The sequence below is a fragment of the Hemitrygon akajei genome, chromosome 10 (genome assembly GCF_048418815.1).
Source record: "Hemitrygon akajei chromosome 10, sHemAka1.3, whole genome shotgun sequence".
NCBI lineage: Eukaryota > Metazoa > Chordata > Chondrichthyes > Myliobatiformes > Dasyatidae > Hemitrygon > Hemitrygon akajei.
Genome location: NC_133133.1, coordinates 170,929,173 through 170,949,631, shown reverse-complemented (window position 1 = coordinate 170,949,631; position 20,459 = coordinate 170,929,173). Strand labels below are relative to the sequence as shown.

At 40.5% G+C, this 20,459-nt stretch overlaps 1 protein-coding gene across 1 annotated transcript in view; it reads left to right on the top strand.

Moving 5' to 3' along the window:
- myrfl (myelin regulatory factor like) overlaps positions 1–20,459 on the top strand; it is a 71,336-nt gene that overhangs the window by 30,802 nt on the left and 20,075 nt on the right. The window contains exons 11-17 of the mRNA XM_073059672.1: positions 1,587–1,787; positions 2,348–2,456; positions 6,393–6,502; positions 7,681–7,844; positions 14,344–14,421; positions 16,427–16,487; positions 18,311–18,390. Coding sequence (XP_072915773.1) covers positions 1,587–1,787; positions 2,348–2,456; positions 6,393–6,502; positions 7,681–7,844; positions 14,344–14,421; positions 16,427–16,487; positions 18,311–18,390 — 803 coding nt within the window. The remainder of the gene's footprint in view (positions 1–1,586; positions 1,788–2,347; positions 2,457–6,392; positions 6,503–7,680; positions 7,845–14,343; positions 14,422–16,426; positions 16,488–18,310; positions 18,391–20,459) is intronic.

Below are 20,459 nucleotides of genomic sequence, written 5' to 3'. Positions count from 1 at the left end.
AGTATACAACCTGAAATTCTTACTCTTCACAGACGTCCCCGAAACTAAGAAAACCACAAAGTTTGAATGACACGAAAACATTCGAACGCCCAAAGCCCTCCCTCCCCCTCTGACACACAAGCAGCAACACAACATCAACCCTTCCTCCACTCATTTCAGAGGGAGGCATCAGCCCCCCCCCAACACCTTCACATAATCAATAGCAAAGCCCCCAAAGAGACAACAATCTAGGTCTACCAAAATCTGAGTAGAATATGCCAGATTCTGGCTTTTTCATCATTTCAATATATTGCACATTGAGTACTACACGGAACAAAGCTTTATTTATATAGATACAGTGTGGAATGAGCCCCTCCGGTCCTTTGACCCTGATGCCACCCAGCAACCCCCAGTGTTATCCTAGCCTAATCATGGAACAATTTACATTGACTAATTAACCTACTAACCAGTACGTCTTCAGACTGTGGGAGGAAACCGGAGAAGCCCAAGGAATCCCATACAGTCACGGAGAGAACGTACAGACTCCTTACAGGCAGTGGCAGGAATCGAACCTGCGTTGCCTGTACTGTAAAGTGTTGTGCTAACCAGCACACCACTGTGCTGACAGAAGAGCTTGCTGAATTGCTCTCTGTCAGTACAGCAGATCAACACAGACTTAATTTATTTAACTCCTTTTTGTAATAGATAAATATGTTTCTTTAATCTCATTTTTGTAAAGGGGAAAGAAATCATTATTGTATACATTCATCATCATCATTATGTGCCATGTTATATGATGTGGCAACCATAGTCTTTCCATGACCATGATTGCTCTTGGTAAATTTTTCTACAGAAGTGGTTTGCCATTGCCTTCTTCTGGGCAGTGTCTTTACAAGACAGGTGACCACCAACCATTATCAATACGCTTCAGAGATTGTCTGCCTGGCGTCAGTGATCGCATAACCAGGACGTGTGATATGCACCAGCTGCTCATATGACCATCCACCACCGGTTCCCATGGCTTCATGTTACCATGATAGATGGGCGGGAGGGTGGGTGGGGTCTAAGTAGGTGCTACACCTCGCCCAAGGGTGATCTGCAGGCTGGTGGAAGGAAGGAGCATCTTATACCTCCTTTGGTAGCGATGTAGCTCCACCTCGCCACCCCAATTGTATACATTATCTTTTCTATTTCATGCACTTTTGTTGTTTATTTATTCAGGGGAATAGGCCCTTCTGGTCCTTCAAGTTGTGCTGCCCAGCAATCCCCTGATTCAGTCCTACCCTAATTATGGGACAATTTACAACGACCAATTAAATAAGTAGTGCAAAAAGAGAAAAAAAAGTGAGGTAGTGTTCATGGGTCCAATGTCCATTCAGAAATTGGGTGGCAGAAGGGAAGAATCTGTTCCTGAATCGTTGAGTGTGGCCTTCAGGCTCCTGAACCTCCTTCCTGATTGTAGCAATGAGAACAGGGTGGTGGGGGGTCCTTGTTGACATTTACTGATGCTTAATAATAGGTTAGTGATTCTCAAAAATTTGCACAATGTATCAAAAAGTACCTGATAAAAGGATAGAGTAAACTTGACAGCTTTACTTCTTTTTCAGGCTTCAAATCCGAGCCAGTTTGAGCATGACCATGAGGCAACGTGGCAACAGGGTCATTCCCCCAACACGATTGTTTGCCACGGCCAAGTGGGAATTAACACCGATACGCCGGATGAGGCGTTGGTCGTGTGCGGCAATGTACAAGTCATGGGGACAGTAATGCATCCGTCTGACCAACGAGCAAAAGAGAATATACACGAGGTATTTTTGGTGCATGAAATAAAATCAAAACACAGCAGGTCATGCACCATTTCTAGGGAAGGAACTGTGCCTTATGTTTCAGGTCAATAACCGATGACCAAGAGAAAGATTGACGGAACTGTCTGATTGCATATTATTCTTAGAATATTCTATTACAAAGATTCAAAGAAAATACATTTATTATTATCTTATATATGCAATATACAACCCTGAGATTTGTCTTCATCACAGACAGCCATGAAACAAAGAAATACCTTGGAACCATTTCAAAGTAAAACATCAACCCCCCCCCCCCACCGCACAAAAACGAATCGTACAATTGGAAAAAAACAGACGAAAAACACAGAACATAGAACACCAACCCACAAAGTCATCGAAGGAGTCCAGATATATTCAGTTTAGCTCAGTTCAGTTCAATCTAGCGCTGTGCCAGTTATTAACCTGGGCCGTTGGAGGACTCCAGCATCTGTGGCTTTGCAATTAGAATTATGCAAAGTGATTTAATTACCTTGCATGCATCAATTCCAATGGATATATGGAATGTTTTGTTTCTGCTTCAGGTTGACACCACGGAACAACTAAAGCGGATTACACAAATGAGACTTGTGGAATATGACTATAAGCCCGACTTTGCATTAAAAATGGGTGTTGATCATGTACATGGAACTGGTAATGCAAATCACGTTTTCTTAACTATTAAGGCACTATTCAATTATGCTTTTTATCTTGTCTACCGGTTAAGCCGTTGGTGTTTAGAACAGTAATGAAGATCCACTATCTCTGACAGTGCTTCATGTCAGTAGCTTCCTCTCTGTTTTTACTACTGTCTGTCATACTAGTCCCAGGTGGAGACTCAGGAATACCATCACACTCAGATGTAGAAGGACTCTTGATTTCTGTTTCCATAACAGTTTTGTTAGCCCTAGCCTGGAAGACTGATGGGTGACTCTTTGTCTGTCCTCAACTCTTTGACCTGTCTGGCATGGGTGACCCTACCAAGAGCCAAAGCATAAAGCCCTGACTCCAGCCCACATAGCTCTCCAGATCACTGAGGCATGCAAGCCTCCAAACCCTCTGACAAGGCTGTGATCCTCTTGGAGGATTCAATGATGCTACTCACATACATCTGCAAAAACGTTAACTTGCTATGATGGTGCTATTGATGATTTTTTAAAAAATCCCACGGGTGTAAGAGAAAGTGGACGTGCAGTGATGTGAGGGAGCCTTAAAATATTAGGTAGAATTGACTTGAAAATGCAATTGTAACTTTATTGCTGTATTCTTTCATGTAGATTCAAGAGTATTTAAATAGAATATTTCATCTTGTGTTGATTAAACCCATTATTAACATTAGAACAGAAAAGAGATGCTGAATAGCTTGGTCTTGTTCCTGTGTGTGTCATATTCTTGTGTTGGATGATCTTTTAGCTTTTCTTCAACAGAAGTTTTAATTTTGAATAATTACTATAATTAGTTGCTTGATTATGTGATATTGCTAATATTCCTTCCCAGCTGGACTGATGGATCACTCTTTGTTGAACTTTTCCCCTGCATAGCTTACTAGTTTTCAACTGTTATACCAGAGGACATGCATTGAAGGTGAGAGGGGGTAGGTTCAAAGGGGATGTGAGGGGTAGGTTTTACTCAGAGAGTGGTGGATGCCTGGTATGGAGATAGAGGCAAATATGTTAGAGGTCTTTAAGAGATGTTTAGATAGGCACATGAATATGAGGAAGATTCATTTTTGGTCATGGACATTGTGTAGGTATGAATGATACGTTTTGGGGGATCTTTGATTTACTTTTTAGATGTGTTGGCACAACGTTGTGGGCTGAAGGGCTTGTTCCTAGGCTGTACTGTTCTGTGTTTTTTTTAATATATCTGACTTTTACTCTGTGTGTTGTTGAGTGGAATGGTGAAACCTGTTTTGCTAAGTTTTATGCTGATTCTTTTCAATCTCATGGAAAAAGTGTGGGATACTGGAGGTCAGACACTATTAACAAATGGTGGGGAAGAAGAAAGCTGTTTTTATTCTAATCGATACCATAGTGTGTCCATACATCAGGAGCAGGAGCTTTGTTCTCTTTGCTGACTTTCACCACTCATCATTCGCTCCAACACATTGTATTGCGGTGCTGTGACATCTCCTGCTAAATATTCATGCTTTCACTCACATGTCCAAAACAAAAGCTCACACGTTTAGTTGTCGATTAAACAGAGAAATTCATGAGTAAGCTCTTTACCCAGAGAGTAAACAAAATGTGGAACCTTCAACCACATTGAACAGCATGCACTTGGCGGTCACGTTACTAAGTACACCTGCTCACTAATCATGTGGCAGCAATGCAAAGCATAAAGACATGCAGACGCAGTCAAGAGGTTTACCTGTTCTGACGAAACATCAGAGTGGGGAAGAAATGTGATCCAAGTGACTTTGGTGTGGGGATGATTGTTGGTGCCGGACAGGGTGATTTGAGAATCTCAGGAACTGCTCATCTCCTGTGATTTTCATGCACAACGGCCTCTGGAGTTTACCATTAAAAATGCCTTGTTAATGAGAGAGGTCAGGGGGCAGACTGGTTCAAGCTGACAGGAAGGCGACAGTAACCCAAATAACCACATGTTACAACAGTGGTGTGCAGAAGAGCATCTGTGAATGCACGGCACATTGAACTTTGAAATGGATGGGCTACAGCAGCAGAAGACCATGAACATACACTCAGTGGCCATTTTATTAGGTACAGGAGGCAGTTAACCAAGTGCAGGTGCAGGGATGGGTGAATCATGTCAGCTCACAAGGACAAATTCTCTTCTTGCTTCCTGGTATTGTTGACACGTTTAATATGCTGCCATTGTATTTGTATAAATGGAAGTTGAGTGCCGGTCGCTGCGTTGTGTTTGATTGTACAGAGGAACGTGGTTCTATCGCTGCACAGTTTTGTCATGTGCTCTGATGGAATACAACCTGTGTTTCCTGGGATGCCCCAGTGTGTGGTCAGCACCTCACTCAGGCCACTTCCCCCAGTAGGTCAGACATGTAAATCCCCAAACTTGTAAGAGCCATTCAGAGTTTCCCATATCTGCATCGTAAGCTTAGTCCCCAGAGTTGTTTCCTGATCAATGTTTTCTGCAGTTTTGTTGAGTGTGTTTAAATTGTGTGTGAATGCCTCTGTCAATCACACCTAACCAAAACTGCGTCAATTCTATAGAAAAATTGTTCTAGTATTAAAAAAGGTAACCACAGCTCAAGAAAATACTTCAAAGTTCAAAGTACATACGGTAACCAGTATGTCAGCAGTATTATGAGATTCATTTGCTTGCAGTCATTCACAGTAGAACAAAGAAATACAATAGAATCAATGAAAAACTACACACAAGCAACCAATGTGCAAAAGAAGACACACAAAATACTTAAAAATATATTTTAAAAAATCTGTGAATTAATAAATCTGTAAATCTTAAAATTACTTAAAGCAATTCACAGATTTAGGGTAAACAAGCACGTCAGTTTTAAACATGAGAATCTGCAGATGCTGGAAATCTAGAGTGACACAAACAAAATCTGGAAGAGCTCAGCAGGTCAGACAGTATCTATTGAAAAGATTAGTCAATGTTTTGGGCTGAGACTTTTCTTCAGGATTGGAAAGGAAGGGGGTAGACACTAAAAAAGCAGGAGGAGGGGAAGGAGGCTAGCTGGAAGGTGATTGGTGAAGTCAGTTGAGTGGGAAAGGTAAAGAGTGGGAGGAGAAGGAATCTGATAGGTGAGAAGAATGGACCATAAGAGAAAGGGAAGGAAGAGGGGTCCCAGGAGGAGGTGACAGGCAGGTAAGAAAAGGTAAGAGGTCAAAGTGGGGATTAGAAGAGGGGAGGAGATGGGAAATATATTTCTATTGGAAAGAGAAATAATGTGTTGCTCCTCCACCCTGAGAGTGGCCTCTCTCACCTGTCAGTTATGTCACTCATGTCAGTTACATCAATTAATACAAAATATTCAAAATTTTATACTGGAATTTTGCCATTTCCATCAGAGCAGATTCTCTCCATAGTGATGAACAGAGTAATTGAATTTGGTACTGACTCAGATTTCCCAGCTCAGCTGCTTTGTTGGCAGACTGGCGGTATGAATCTCCCAGGAAATTCAGGATTTCCATGATTACTTGTGTGATCTTTGGGAATGCTGATGAAGGTGAACAGTTAATTTCAGTGGCCAACCTACAACTTCTGGTTACTGACTAGCAAATAACTGAATCAATGTTAGCTTAAAAACCTTTGGAAATATTTAAATTGTCTTATCAAAATGTATTACATTTTATAAAGGTTAAAAATTAATACAGCTAACGTTTACATTTTGCTATGTTTAACATTATACCACAATAATGATGGGCAGTGTAGTGTATTTAAGATTTTATTTATATTCGAGTAATTTTGTGTGTGTGTGTGTGTGTGTAATATGCATGTGTGTCATACGGCATATGGGTGCCTTGCTTAAAGTGAACTCAAATTTAGACCCACATTCCCACATTTTCAGACTCCTATATTCTCCCTTGAACTAGTTTATCATTTTGAAGTTACAAAACATAACAGATACCTTTTTGTTTCATGCAGGCATGATAGCACAAGAAGTGAAAGACATTCTGCCAGCAGCTGTAAGGGAGGTTGGGGATGTGACCTATACCAATGGTGACAAAATCGAGAATTTCCTTATGGTTGATAAAGTAATGGAATTTATAATTTCTCATATTCTGATTACTGTTTTGTAATTTAAAAATTATAAGCCAATTCTCCCAGCATTATTGTACTTATCTAATGTTGCAAATGCTCGTATTTAAATCAAGTTTCTCTTGGCGTTTAATTAATTTAAAATCAGCAAAATGGTTTAGAGAGATCTTAGAAAAAGATCTTAGAAAAAGATCTTAGAGAAGGATGTGTGGCAAGACCAACCAGGGCATCAGATTCCCATTGAATTAAAAGCTGATATTCCCGGCTCATTATTTGAGCATATTTTGTAAAGAATAAATGAAGCTGTTTTGTTGTGGCCTTTCACATCTTACTCCACATCTGTGTATTTGAAGTATTTGCTGTGTAGGCTTTAAGTGTTTGGCCAATTCCTGCACAGACAAATTATATTTCTACTTTCAGTCCTGGTTTCATACTTGACTTTTGCAGTGACTTCCCCTTTAGATTTATTTCAACATTAACGATCCACCTGTCATGGCAGAAGAATGGGGAGCTGGTGTTTGAGCCATTCGGTTTTCCTGTGTTTTTAACGGAGACATTTAGTTATCTCCCTCCTCAACATCGAATTTGTTTATCTGGAATTCCCCTCAGGAATCTGCTGTACCGATTTCCTTTTCTGCATTCACTCTGTATGGAGGTACATCCTTCTCAGTATAAGATGATTTTATGATCTTGCTGCAATGTTATCAGCTCCCAGGTTACAGACATTATTTAAGTAATTGTTGTTTTCGCACCTTGTGGTGCACAGGGCAGCATTTTTTGCCATTTCCGTAGCAGTTGACTGGTTTTTTTTTACGAGGCTGAGTTGCGAGCTTGCTGCTCAACCCGGCACAGATGGAAAGCGTGCATGGGGGGCCCGCCAGGTTTGAACTTGGGACCATTCGCCTCGAAGTCCGCTGTGCCACTGGCTGGCCTTTTCAGCCTTGATACCTGAGAAGGTACATCCTTGAGGAATTGCGGCTTCTAGTCACAGTAAACCCAACAAGCTTATATTGCTTATTTTACCTTTGGATGTACCAATAGAAGGAATACTCACTTTTAGAACAGTTGTAATTGATAGTCAGTAATTCTAACAACATTCTAGGAAATGAATAATTTTCTATGAAGAAACCTGGGTTTGTAGTTCTGTTACTGAAATAGTGTTTCCATTCTGTAGGATCAAATCTTCATGGAGAATGTTGGTGCCGTGAAGGAGTTGTGCAAGTTGACCGACAATTTGGAAAAAAGAATTCAAGAATTGGAAATCTGGAATAAGAATCTTGCCATATTGAAGAAGAATGGGACCATGAGCTCCACAATGACAGAGAAACATAGGAGCAGGTTTATACAATTTATATTGCCTGTTAATGAGCTTCTTTAGAAGTAGAGCTGCACTAATATGACACTAACTGGACATTTTAAAGTTCAAAGTTCAGTGCCAAGTTATTATCAGAGTACATACGTGTCACCACATACAACCCTGAGATTCTTTTTCTGCGGGCATACTCAGCAAATCTATAGAGCAGTAACTGTAAATATCAGGAGCTGTAAACAAACTGTGCAAATGTAGATGATAAATAAATAGTAATAAATAATGAGCATGAAATAACAGGAGTCCTTCAATGAGTGTAGCTATTCCCTTTAGTTCTAGAGCCTGCTGGTTGAGGGGTAGTAACTGTTACTGAACCTAGTGGTGTGAGTCCTGAGGCTCTTGTACCTTCTACATGATGGCAGCAGCGAGGAGAAGCAGGGCCTGGGTGAGGGATGGGCACGATTTATTGATTCAAATCAAGCAAGTCGTAGCTCAAGTGGAAATATTATCACTGTATCATCACTGACATATGACATGGTAGTCCAAGTCAAGTTTATTGTCATTTAACTATATACATATAGAATATAACCATATAATGTATCTAGAAACGAGACAACAGGATGTAAAGCACTTAACACACCATAACTTATGAAGGTAAGGATAAAATCTACAGGTGAATCATGCATAAATAACAAACGAAAGTGCATAAATTAAATATTGTAAGGTACGGAATAGATTAACCAGTGACACAGTGGTTAGCAAAATGCTTTACAGTACAGGTGACTCTAGTTCAATTTCGGCTGGGATAAAAAAAAGAAAACTTTTAATGTCAGTATGAATATTAGTCCAAAATTCAAGGAAGAAAGGACAGTGAAAGAAACAACAGTTCTGAAGAAGGAACTATGTTAAAGATTTTTTGAGCAATCATGAGTGTGGTGGCATCCGAACCAGACGTTGAGGCAAATAATCCTGGGTTTGAATCCAGCCAGTTCCTTGCACGCTTTCCATCCATGCTGGGTTGAGCATTGAGCTAGCAATTCTGCCTCATAAAAAACAGACAAAAAGTGCTGAAGAAACAGCAAGGTGCCACAATATGCATGTGATGCGCCATCAATAACTCTCTCTGAGATGTGAAGTCGCGATATCGGCTTTTATTGACTGGAAGAAAGAACAAGCAGTAGTTGACCACCATACTACATCCTGGAGACTGAGGGCCGGGCTCAGGCCTCAATCGCCTTTATACCGGGGTCTGTGGGAGGAGCCACAGGAGCAGTCAGCAGGGGGCGTGTCCAGACAGGTATATGTCGTTCACCACAGCCACGAGGTACGAAGAGGAAAATTTTTGTAATAACCTAACTATAAAAGAATATCGTTTCATAAAAATCTGCAATTAACTAAAATTAGTTGCATTCTTTATGATTTATTCTTTATATTTCAATTGGACTAATAGTATTTTTATTAATATAGCTTCATTTCTGCCTCATTTTGTCCAGAACAATGTAGCTTCAGTTTTGTTAAAGAGAAGCAGTAAACATTCTATAAAGTTCAATATGTGATTTATAAACCTCTCTTCCTTAAATATCATCAAAAGTTCAAAGTAAATTTATTATCAAAGTACATGTATGTCATCACATACAACCCTGAGATCCATTGTCCTGTGGGCATACTCAGCAAATCTATAGAATAGTAACTATAACAGGATCAGTGAAAGATCAGCCGGAGTGCAGAAGACAACAAACTGTGCAAATATAAATAAATAGCATTAATTAATGAGAACATGAGATAACGAGATAATGAGTCCTTAAAGTGAGATCATTGGCTGTGGGAAAATTTCAATTATAGGAAAAGTGAGTATAGTTTCCCCTTTTTATTCAAGGGTCTGATGGTTGAGGGGTTGCCACTAATCCTTAACCTGGTGGTGTGAGTCCTGAGGCTCTTGTACCTTGTACCTGATGGCAGCAGTGAGAAAAAAACATGGCCTGGGTAGTGGGGATATCTGATGATAGATGCTACATTCTTACAAAAGCATTTCATGTAGATGTGGTTAGAAGGTTCAATGGTTAGAAGGCCTTTACCCATGATTTACTGGACTGAATTCACTACCTTCCATGGGATTTTCCATTCTAATGCATTGTTGTTTCCAAACCAGGCGTTGATGCAGCCAGTCGATATACTCTCCACTACACATCCATAGAAGTTTGTCAAAGTTTTAGATGTCATGCCAAGTCTCCACAGACTCCTAAGGAAGTTGCTTTCTTTGCAATTTCACTTATATGCTGGGACCAGGACAGATTCAGAATCAGAATCACCGGCATGTGACGTGAAATTTGTTAACTTAGCAGCAGCAGTTCAATGTATTACATAATCTAGCAGAGAGAGAGGAATAATAATAATAATAAATAAAATAAAACATAATAATAAATAAACAAGCAAATCAATTATGTATATTGAATAGATTTTAAAAATGTACAAAAACAGAAATACTGTATATTTTTTTAAAAGTGTCCAAAGCTTCAATGTCCATTCAGGAATCGGATGGCAGAGGGGAAGAAGCTGTTCCTGAATCACTGAGTGTGTGCCTTCAGGCTTCTGTATTTCCTGCCTGATGGTAATAGTGAGAAAAGGCCATGCCCTGGGTGCTGGAGGTCCTTTATAATAGACGCTGCCTTTCTGAGACACCACTCCTTAAAGATGTCCTGGGTACTTTGTAGGCTAGTGCCCAAGATGGAGTTTACTAGATTTAAAATTTTCTGCAGCTTCTTTTGGTCCTGTGCAGTAGTTCCCCCCCACCCCCCATACCAGACAGTGAAGCAGCCTGTCAGAATGCTCTCCACGGTACAATAATAGAAGTTTTTGAGTGTATTTGTTGACATGCCAAATCTCTTCAAGCTCCTAATAAAGTATAGCCGTTGTCTTGCCTTCTTTATGACTACATCAATATGTTGGGACCAGGTTAGATCCTCAGAGATCTTGACACCGAGGAACCTGAAGTTGCTCACTCTCTCCACTTCTGATCCCTCTATGAGGATTGGTATGTGTTCCTTCATCTTACCCTTCCTGAAGTCCACAATCAGCTCTTTTGTCATACTGATGTTGAGTGCCAGGTTGTTGCTGTGGCACCATTCCACTAGTTGGCATATCTTACTCCTGTATGCCCACTTGTCACCATGTGAGATTCTACCAACAATAGTTGTATCATCAGCAAATTTGTAGATGGTATTTGAGCTATGCCTAGCCACACAGTCATGGCTATACAGAGAGTAGAGCAGTGGGCTAAGCAAACACCCCTGAGGTGCACCAGTGTTGATCGTCAGTGAGGAGGATATTTTATCACTAATCCTCTGAAATAGTAACATCCAGGAATTTAAAGTTATTAACCCTCCCCACCTCTGATCCTCCAATGAGGACTGACTCATTGACCTCTGGTTTCCCTCTGCTGAAGTCTGGAATCAGTTTGTTGGTCAGGAGAACCTTACTGCAAAAACATCAGCTGTTGGTCAAAGTAGCACATGCCCGTCACCAAGAACATCAGGATTTCATTCTGATGCAAGTTGAAATTCTCTTTTTTACTGTAGATATTCCACCAGAAGGGAACTCAATCTGTAAAATCTTGCCATCTCAAATAATTACTGCGTATATTTCTAAATAAGAAAATGCTGAAAATATTCTGCAGGTCAAGCACATTTGTGGGAAGAAAAACAGGTTCAATGTTAAACACAGGAGATTCTGCAGATGCTGGAAATCCAGAGCAACATACACAGAATGCTGGAGGAACTCAGCAGGTCAGGCAGCATCTGTGGAAATGAATAAACAGTCAACATTTTGGGCTGAGACCCTTCTTCAGGACATTTTAGTTTGAAGAACCTTAGTTAACCTGTATCATTCTCCTCCCTCAGATGCAACCCGCCTTGCAGACTGGTTCCAGCATTTTCTCTGTGTGTATTTATATTCCCAGCGTCTGCAATTTCTTTGATTTTGATTTTTCACATTTCCCTTGTTATGTGTGCTGAACAAACCAGATGGAAATGGGGTCCAGAGCTACCCACCCCCCTTGGGAACTATGCTGCTAATGAGAGAGAGAGATGAAGAACAGAGGTAAAGGCATCTGCTACAGATAAGAGAGAGAGAGAGACGACTGATTTATGTATTATGGCTTCTTCACTGATTATTTACCTTTCGCTACAAGGATGCTTCTTTGCTCGTTAACTTTCCTGAGGAGACAGTGGGAGTGGCCTAGTTTGATGGACATGGACATAATGAGTTGATGGATGGATGGCTGATACCCCATCAGTGGGGATAAAAGAGGGGTCTGGGGAGACACCCTCAGACACACCAGTGGACACTGAAAGAGTGTTGTGCACCCACAGGAAGATGGGGGCCTGGAGGATCAGTTCAGGAGAATCGGTCCGGTGTACGGTGGATGAAGGCAGACAGGTGGGGACTTGTGTGTGTGTCCACCCTGGCCTGGGTGATGAGTCCATCACTGAAGAATGGTCTAGCCTGGAACAGAAGGGTCATAATCAATGACCCCAATGGTACAACGGAACAAGAAAACAACGGAAGGTTTGCCTGCTGCAGCTGCTCAACTCTCACTCTCTCTCTCTCCAACATTGCAACACAACAACAACTACCTCAGCACGAACTGAACTGAACTCTATATTCCCTTATGACTATTCATTTACCCCTAGACTCTGATAGAGCTTGTTTGATACTGTTGATTCTTATTCCTACACTTCTGTTTTTATTAATGCTGACCTGTTTTATATGTATATTTGCATTTTTGATACTGTATTGCTTAGTTTACTAATAAACACCTTTAGTTACAGTACCACCAGACTCCAACGTATCCTTCCATTTCTGCTGGTCTGTTAACCCAGTTACGGGGTACGTAACACCTTTTAGCGATGGGTCCCACACCACCAGGTTCAGGAACTGTTAGTACCCTATAACCATCAGTCTCCTGAACCAGCATGGATTAGTTCACTCTCCATAACTTTGACCTGATCCCACAACCTGTAGACTCACTTTCAATGATCTACAGCTTACGTTTTCAGTATTATTTATTTTATTATTTACATTATTTGTCTTCTTGTGTACATTGGCTGTTTGTTAGTCTTAGTTTATGTGAGGTTTTTATATAAATGCTGTTGTATTTCTTTATTTTCCAGTAAATGCCTGAAAGAAAATGAATCTCAAGGTAGTATATGATAACAAATATGTACTTTAATAATTACTTTGACTTTGATTTCCATATCGCATGGTAATGGAAGTGTTTGAGGTACAAGTTCTCCCGTGTATTTCCCCGTTATTCATTGTCACTCATTCTGTTTTTATAATTTATGCAAAAGAAGACAAATTATGCAAAGAAAAAAACTATTCAGAATCAGATTTAAGATCACTGGCAAATATAATAAAATTTGTTAACTTTATGGCAGCAATACATTGCAATATATAATAAATATAGAGAAAAAACTGAATTATATTAAGTATATATATATGTCTATTAAATAGTTAAGATAAAATGAGCTGAACTGAGGCCTTTATCGGTCAGAATTGACCACAGATGTTGTGTCCTAGCTGTCTAGATATGCAGGCCTGGGCAGTGCGATATGGAGAGTACGGTAAGTTGTTGCCCAGGCGGCAGGGTTCACCTCTCCACGAAGCTAATGAGCCCAAAGGAACGGCAGAGACTGATACGGTTTGTGCCAGCAGCGTCGCAGGAGTTGCCAGTCAGCTTTGAACTCCGTGTAGGACTGCCTGAGAGATGCCAGCTCCGGATTTTTCCCTCAGGGTTTACTCCCGAAGCTTTCCCCATGAGTGGATACAGCCGGAAGGCAGTGGAGCTTTCACATCAGAGTTTAGGTCTTTAGGTCTTGCTGACGTTGAGTGCAAGGTTGTTGCAGCAACACCACTCAACTAGCTGGTATATCTTGCTCCTGTATGCCCTGTCATCACCATCTGAAATTCTGCCAACAATGGTTGCAAATTTATAGATGCTGTTTGAGCCACGTCTAACAAGGCAGTCATGGGTGTAGAGAGAGTAGAGCAGCGGGCTAAGCACACACCCCTGACGTGTGGATGATCAGCCATGATCACAGTGAATGGCGGTGCTGGCTCGAAGGGCCGAATGGCCTACCCCTGCACCTATTGTCTATTGTCTGTCGCCAGTGTTGATCGTCAGTGATGTGGAGATGTTACTTCCAATCCGCACAGATTGTGGTTTTCTGGTTAGGAAGTTGAGGATCCAGTTGCAGAGTGAGGTACAGAGGCCCAGGCTCTGCAGCTTTCTGATCAGGACTGTAGGAATGATGGTGTTAAACGCCGAGCTGCCATCAGTAAACAGCGTCCTGACATGGGTGTTTGTTTCCTGTTTGTTTATTTCCATCTAGCTCTGAAAATTTAATTTCTAGGTTTTCCCCCCATCCCTAGTCAGCTCCACCTCTCAATTGTCTATCAAAACTTACTTGTACAGGGTTGTTCTTTGGCATTAAAAAAAAAGTGTTTATTGAATTGATCTTTCACCTGCAGGAAACAGAGAGCGTACTCACCTTATGGGCGTGGTCCACATGCTATCCCCAGTAGTGCAGAATTCAGTGATAAGACAAGGTAAGACAAATACAATTTTACCAATGTCCAACTACGTAGTTGTCAATCAGGAGCCAACCCAATATAATGTCACTTCTAGGAGCCACGTATCCATTTTCTGTCTGTGTTGTACTTTGTGGCTTGTTAATTATGGTAATCTGTGGTTGGGGAGTGGTAGAAACAAATGAGTAGAGTCACATATTCACACTTATGGTTAGTTGTTTAGTGGAAAAGTGTTGAGTTAATTTGGACATTAATTGGAACGTTATTACACTGCTTAAATATGTATAGATGCTAATTCTGATATTGTTAATTAGAACACTTCGTTATGCTGATTTGAATGCTAATAACGGTATATTGCTAATTTACTTTTGTTAATCTTTTATCACTACATGATTGTTCGTCTTTGCTGGTTTTGTGATAAAGGATCGAAAGTACCTTTCTTGATTTGGAAATTAATCTATTGGAAACACATCATACAATGTCAATCTCCTGGCTTAGTCTGTCAGCAACTTTGGTTTGTCTTAAAGTAATAACTCTACCAGTCTTTCCAAATGTGCACTTGGACCACTCTTGACATGGTAGCACAGTGACTGGCACAATGCTTTACAGCGTCAGCAACCCAGGTTCAATTCCCACCACTGCCTGTAGGGAGTTTGTACGTTCTCCCCGTGATCGCGTGGGTTTCCTCTGGGTGCTCTAGTTGCCCCCACAGTCTAAAGACGTACTGTTTAATTGTCCTGTGATTAGGCCAGGTCTAAATCAGGGTATTGCTGGGTGGCACAGCTTGAAGGGCTGGAAGAGCCTATTATGTGCTGTATGTCAATAAATAAATAAAAAAAAATAAACCTTAGCTTTGGTATTTCTGTATTTCGGCCTGTTCTTTTCTCCCTAGTATATTTTTGCTATAGATAGATAGATAGATAGATAGATAGATAGATACTTTATTCATCCCCATGGGGAAATTCAACTTTTTTTTTCCAATGTCCCATACACTTGTTGTAGCAAAACTAATTACATACAATACTTAACTCAGTAAAAAATATGATATGCATCTAAATCACTATCTCAAAAAGCATTAATAATAGCTTTTAAAAAGTTCTTAAGTCCTGGCGGTAGAATTGTAAAGCCTAATGGCATTGGGGAGTATTGACCTCTTCATCCTGTCTGAGGAGCATTGCATTGATAGTAACCTGTCGCTGAAACTGCTTCTCTGTCTCTGGATGGTGCTATGTAGAGGATGTTCAGAGTTTTCCATAATTGACCGTAGCCTACTCAGCGCCCTTCGCTCAGCTACCGATGTTAAACTCTCCAGTACTTTGCCCACGACAGAGCCCGCCTTCCTTACCAGCTTATTAAGACGTGAGGCGTCCCTCTCCTTAATGCTTCCTCCCCAACACGCCACCACAAAGAAGAGGGCGCTCTCCACAACTGACCTATAGAACATCTTCAGCATCTCACTACAGATATTGAATGACGCCAACCTTCTTAGGAAGTACAGTCGACTCTGTGCCTTCCTGCACAAGGCATCTGTGTTGGCAGTCCAGTCTAGCTTCTCGTCTAACTGTACTCCCAGATACTTGTAGGTCTTAACCTGCTCCACACATTCTCCATTAATGATTAATTATAGGCACAGGACATGGCATTAACTTCATTTGATTGACCAGGCCCTGCCTGCCTTTACAATATTTCCAATGTTGGTGAATTGTTTGAATGGTTATTACACAGTGTCCTATCCTGTGACCTTCCCCTCAGGGCCCTTTCAGTGGCTGCTCCAAACCTCAATGAGTCCCTTACATGTGTCCTTGGCATATGCCACTCTGCTGCAGTTGTACCAGCTTATACTGACCAGCAAGTATCAGGCAGAACGCAATGTGTCTTTCACTGTATGTGTGATTAATGAATACATCTAATCTAATTTTAAAAGTTTTATAACTTCATCTACTAAGAGAAAGCAAGTAAGGCCACAGAATCAGTAACCAGTGAAAAGGCTGTTTCAACTGAAATTTTGTTTACTGTTTTACAGCATGTTCAGCCGATCGAGCAACATAGTGCCCTCAAAGAAACCTGTTACGGCCAAACGCAAGGTATGTGAGAGTGTCAGGGATCTGCATTCTGTCTCTTATGTTGAACAGCACTGAAGATTTGATAGGAATTGCAAAGCAATACTGTGCAATATCCTGGAGCTCCCTTACGAGCTGCAATGTCATCCTTGGCAACGTAGACTAAAGAATAACTCACCAATATCATCTCAAAGTTAACTTGGGATAAACAATAAATTCTAGGGAAACTCACATCTGAGAAAGAATTTTTAAAAAATCCTTTATTGGGAACTTAAGTTAGTACAAAATTAACTTTATACTGAAAATATTGGTTATTCAGTGATTTTAGATAAACAATGTTATCTACAAACAAAAGTGAATTAACAGTTTTCAGAAAACCAAGCGGTTTTGATTTTTAAGAAAGTCAAATATACAGCATGTGCCTTACACTGGTTTAAGACATCTTTAAACTTTTGGAATATGATCATGTTTATGACACAGGAAATGTAGCAGCGGTTTGTGTCTATGGATGCATGTCTATGAATAGACTTGGACTAGAATAGCCAACTTTGTTTCACTTTCCACAGTTGTTACCTGATGAAGAAAGGCAAAAAAAAAGCCTTTTTGGTCATAGGTTGATGCAAATTTGAACTTTTTATCCCAGTTAAGTAGCAATAGGAACTCTAACAACCAGATTCAAGCCCAAATAACACATTGAGCAAAATGGATTCAAAATTGTCCTTTAAAGAACACATGGACTAAAATCTACTAATGTGCCTGATCTCAGCATTCGCTCTATCCATCTATCCATCCGTCCATACAGTAGATACAAACACACAAAACGCAGAATAGGCCCTTGAGGACCTTCGAGCCACGCTGCGCAGATATCCCCTGATTTAATCATAGCCGAATCAGGGGACAATTTATAATGACCAATTAATCTAGTTAATCTGAAGCACCAATTTTTTCCTCTTTGTCATGAAGCAAGACTGCACGTGAATTATACTTTAATGATATGGTAAACTGTTTGGACATTCCTTGATGGGAAGCATCTGACCCCATTGTCGCAGCCAGCACACACTGTGTTATTCCATATCAAGAGGGGAATTCAGTGGAAATAATTTGTGACAGTTTTGACAGAATTTTCAGTTCTATCATTATTACAAGAGAATATTATATTCTGTAGATTGGATAAGATTCAGTTAAGATTAGTTTATTGCAATAGAAATCAGAATGCTATGAAATTTCTTGCTCACAGAAGTTCACAGAGAAAATATATATGTAGTTCATTTGTTATGTGCCTTGTTGTATGATGTGGATGATCATGATCTTTCCATAACCATGGAAACAATATTCTTGGCAAATATTTCTACAGAAGTGGTTTGCCATTGCTGTTTTCTGGGCAGTGTCGTTACAAGACGGGTGACACTAGCCATTATCAGTACTCTTCAGAGATTGCCTGGTTGGTGTCACTTAGCGAGGACTTATGATATGCACCGGCTGTGCATATGACCATCCACCACCTGATCCCATGGCTTCACCTGGCCCAGAGTGGGGAGGTGCTACACCTTGTCCTAGGGTGATCTGTAGGCTAGCGGAGGGAAGGAGTGCCGTACAGCTCCCTTGGCAGAGACGTATCTCCACCCCACCACCCAGGTATATATGGTGACACAACAGTAAATACAGTGCCAAGCACTAAGTGACACAACTGTGCAAAGTATAGTAATGCAGACTGAAATAGTTCCTACTTGGAATTGACGTCAGGTTGGTATTTTGTGTATTAGTGATAAATCTGGGTGTTATTGGTTTCAGGGTGTCTAATCTTAGTGTATTAGTTAATTCTGCCTGCTTTTCTCTTTGTCATTCAGGCTTACCTTAAACAAGAGTGCTCTCCACTAAAAGTTTTGCAGACTGCCATCATGGCTCTATTTGGTGTCATGGCCTTTTGGTAAGCATAGATTTATTGAAACTATTCTAAATTAGTTGCATCCTTTTAAAAAAAAATTGTTATTGCCATTCTGCATTTTAAAATTTTAAATTAAATTTGGATGCCACGTAGTGTTGCCGCGACGCTGTCACAGCTTAGCACCTCAGAGTTCAATTCTGACCTCATCTGTAATGAGTCTCTGTGAGTTCTCCCTGCGGAATGTGTGGGTTTCCTCCGGGTGCTCCGGTTTCCTCCCACAGTCGAAAGATGTACCAGTTAGTGGACCATAAGACATTAAGATACACGAGCGGAACTAGGCCATTTGGCCCATCGAGTCTGCTCCACCATTTCATCATGGCTGATCCATATTCCCTCTCAGCCTCAGTCTCCTGCCTTCTCCCCGTATCCCTTCATACCCTGACTAATCAAGCATCTATCAAACTCTCTTTTAAATATACCCAATGACTTGGCTTCTACAGCTGCACGTGGCAATGAATTCCACAGATTCACCACCCTCTGGTTAAACAAATTCCTCCTCATTTTCATTCTAAAAGGATGTCCCTTTATTTTGAGGCTGTGTACTCTGGTCTTTGATTCCCTCACAACCTCTCCACATCCACCCTATCAACTAGATTGTATCTAGTAAATTGTCCCGTGATGAGGCTAGGGTTGATCAGGGATCGCTGGGCAGCACAGCTCAGAGGACCTATTCCAAGCTGTATTTCAATAAATAAATAAATATATACTTGGCTGACATGATTTTAATTGTAAAATATTTCTGTTTATGCTTGCCTTCAAATGCATTTTGAATGCATCCCTTTTCTCTATCCCTTCCTGCGAACACCTCATCCCAAATGGTTAAAGTTTTCTGTCAGTGGCTGGTTTTCAATTCTCAACAATGGCTAATTCTAATTTTTTTTGTATCTCCTTTCCATGGACCAATTTCCCCCCTGTCTGCCCCTCCCCAACTTCCAATGAACTTTATACAGACACTGTAACATTTAGTATTCAAAGCTGTAGGAATAACTAGCACTGATAGTGTTCACTAACAACATAGTTGTAAATGAAAGTTAAAACCATTAAGCTGAAGTTAAAACACAGATGTACAGTATAAAGCTTAGAATTTAATGATTAGAGATTAAGAATTCTATCGTTTTGTCATTGTGATAAAATATACAGAAAAATGTGAGTAGGAAAGTGCATTTGGAGTTATAGAGGAAAATGCAGTTTCTACCTTGATGCTGTAGATTTATCATATCTTATTTTTATTTGTTTCTAAATAGTCCTAAAAGCTTGTCAAGTCATTGCTGTTTCCATAGTCTTAGCTACCTAGTGTTCCAATCGGTGTGAACAGTCAGTGGAAAGGAAATGGAGTTGTAGCCTGGCTACCACAGAGAGAAATATGATTTCCTCTCTTTCTTTTGCCCGTTACGCTTCTGGTGTTAAGGGCAGCAATGATGACCCTCCATCTCTGGTGGTGTTCAGGGCTTCCATCCTCGTGTCAGTAGCTCAGTTTTCACTACAGTCAGTCATGGAGGCTCAGGAATACTGATGTAGAAGGATCCTTCATTTCTGTTTCAGTAACAGTTCTGTTTGACCAGTCAGGGTGGTTAGCCCTGAGCTAAACCCCTGAACCTGGGGAACTGCTGGCCCACTCTTAGTCTGGCCTTTACCTTATGACCTGTTTGGCAAGAGTGACCCTACCAAGAGCCAAAGCACAAGGCCCTGACTCCAGCCAACTTAGCTCTCAGGGTCATTGAGGCATAAGAGCCTCCAAAGCACGACAAGGTTGTGATCCTCTTGGAGCTGCACATTATGAGATTCAAGCATTTATGGTAAAAATGTGAAATGTCCCTACTATGTGGAGCAGTTAGTAGAAGTACATAATGATCTACAAACATTTGTTTTATTACATGCGCTTCATAATAAGAAGTGTATGTTTATAGTTTCAATTATTAAAAAGATACAGAAATTTTACTGTCATATTTTGCTTTTTAAAATTTCCCAATTTCCCAATTTAATAAACCCAATTTCCCTCGGGATCAATAAAGTATGTCTGTTTGTCTGTAATTACAGAATCAGATTTGCTG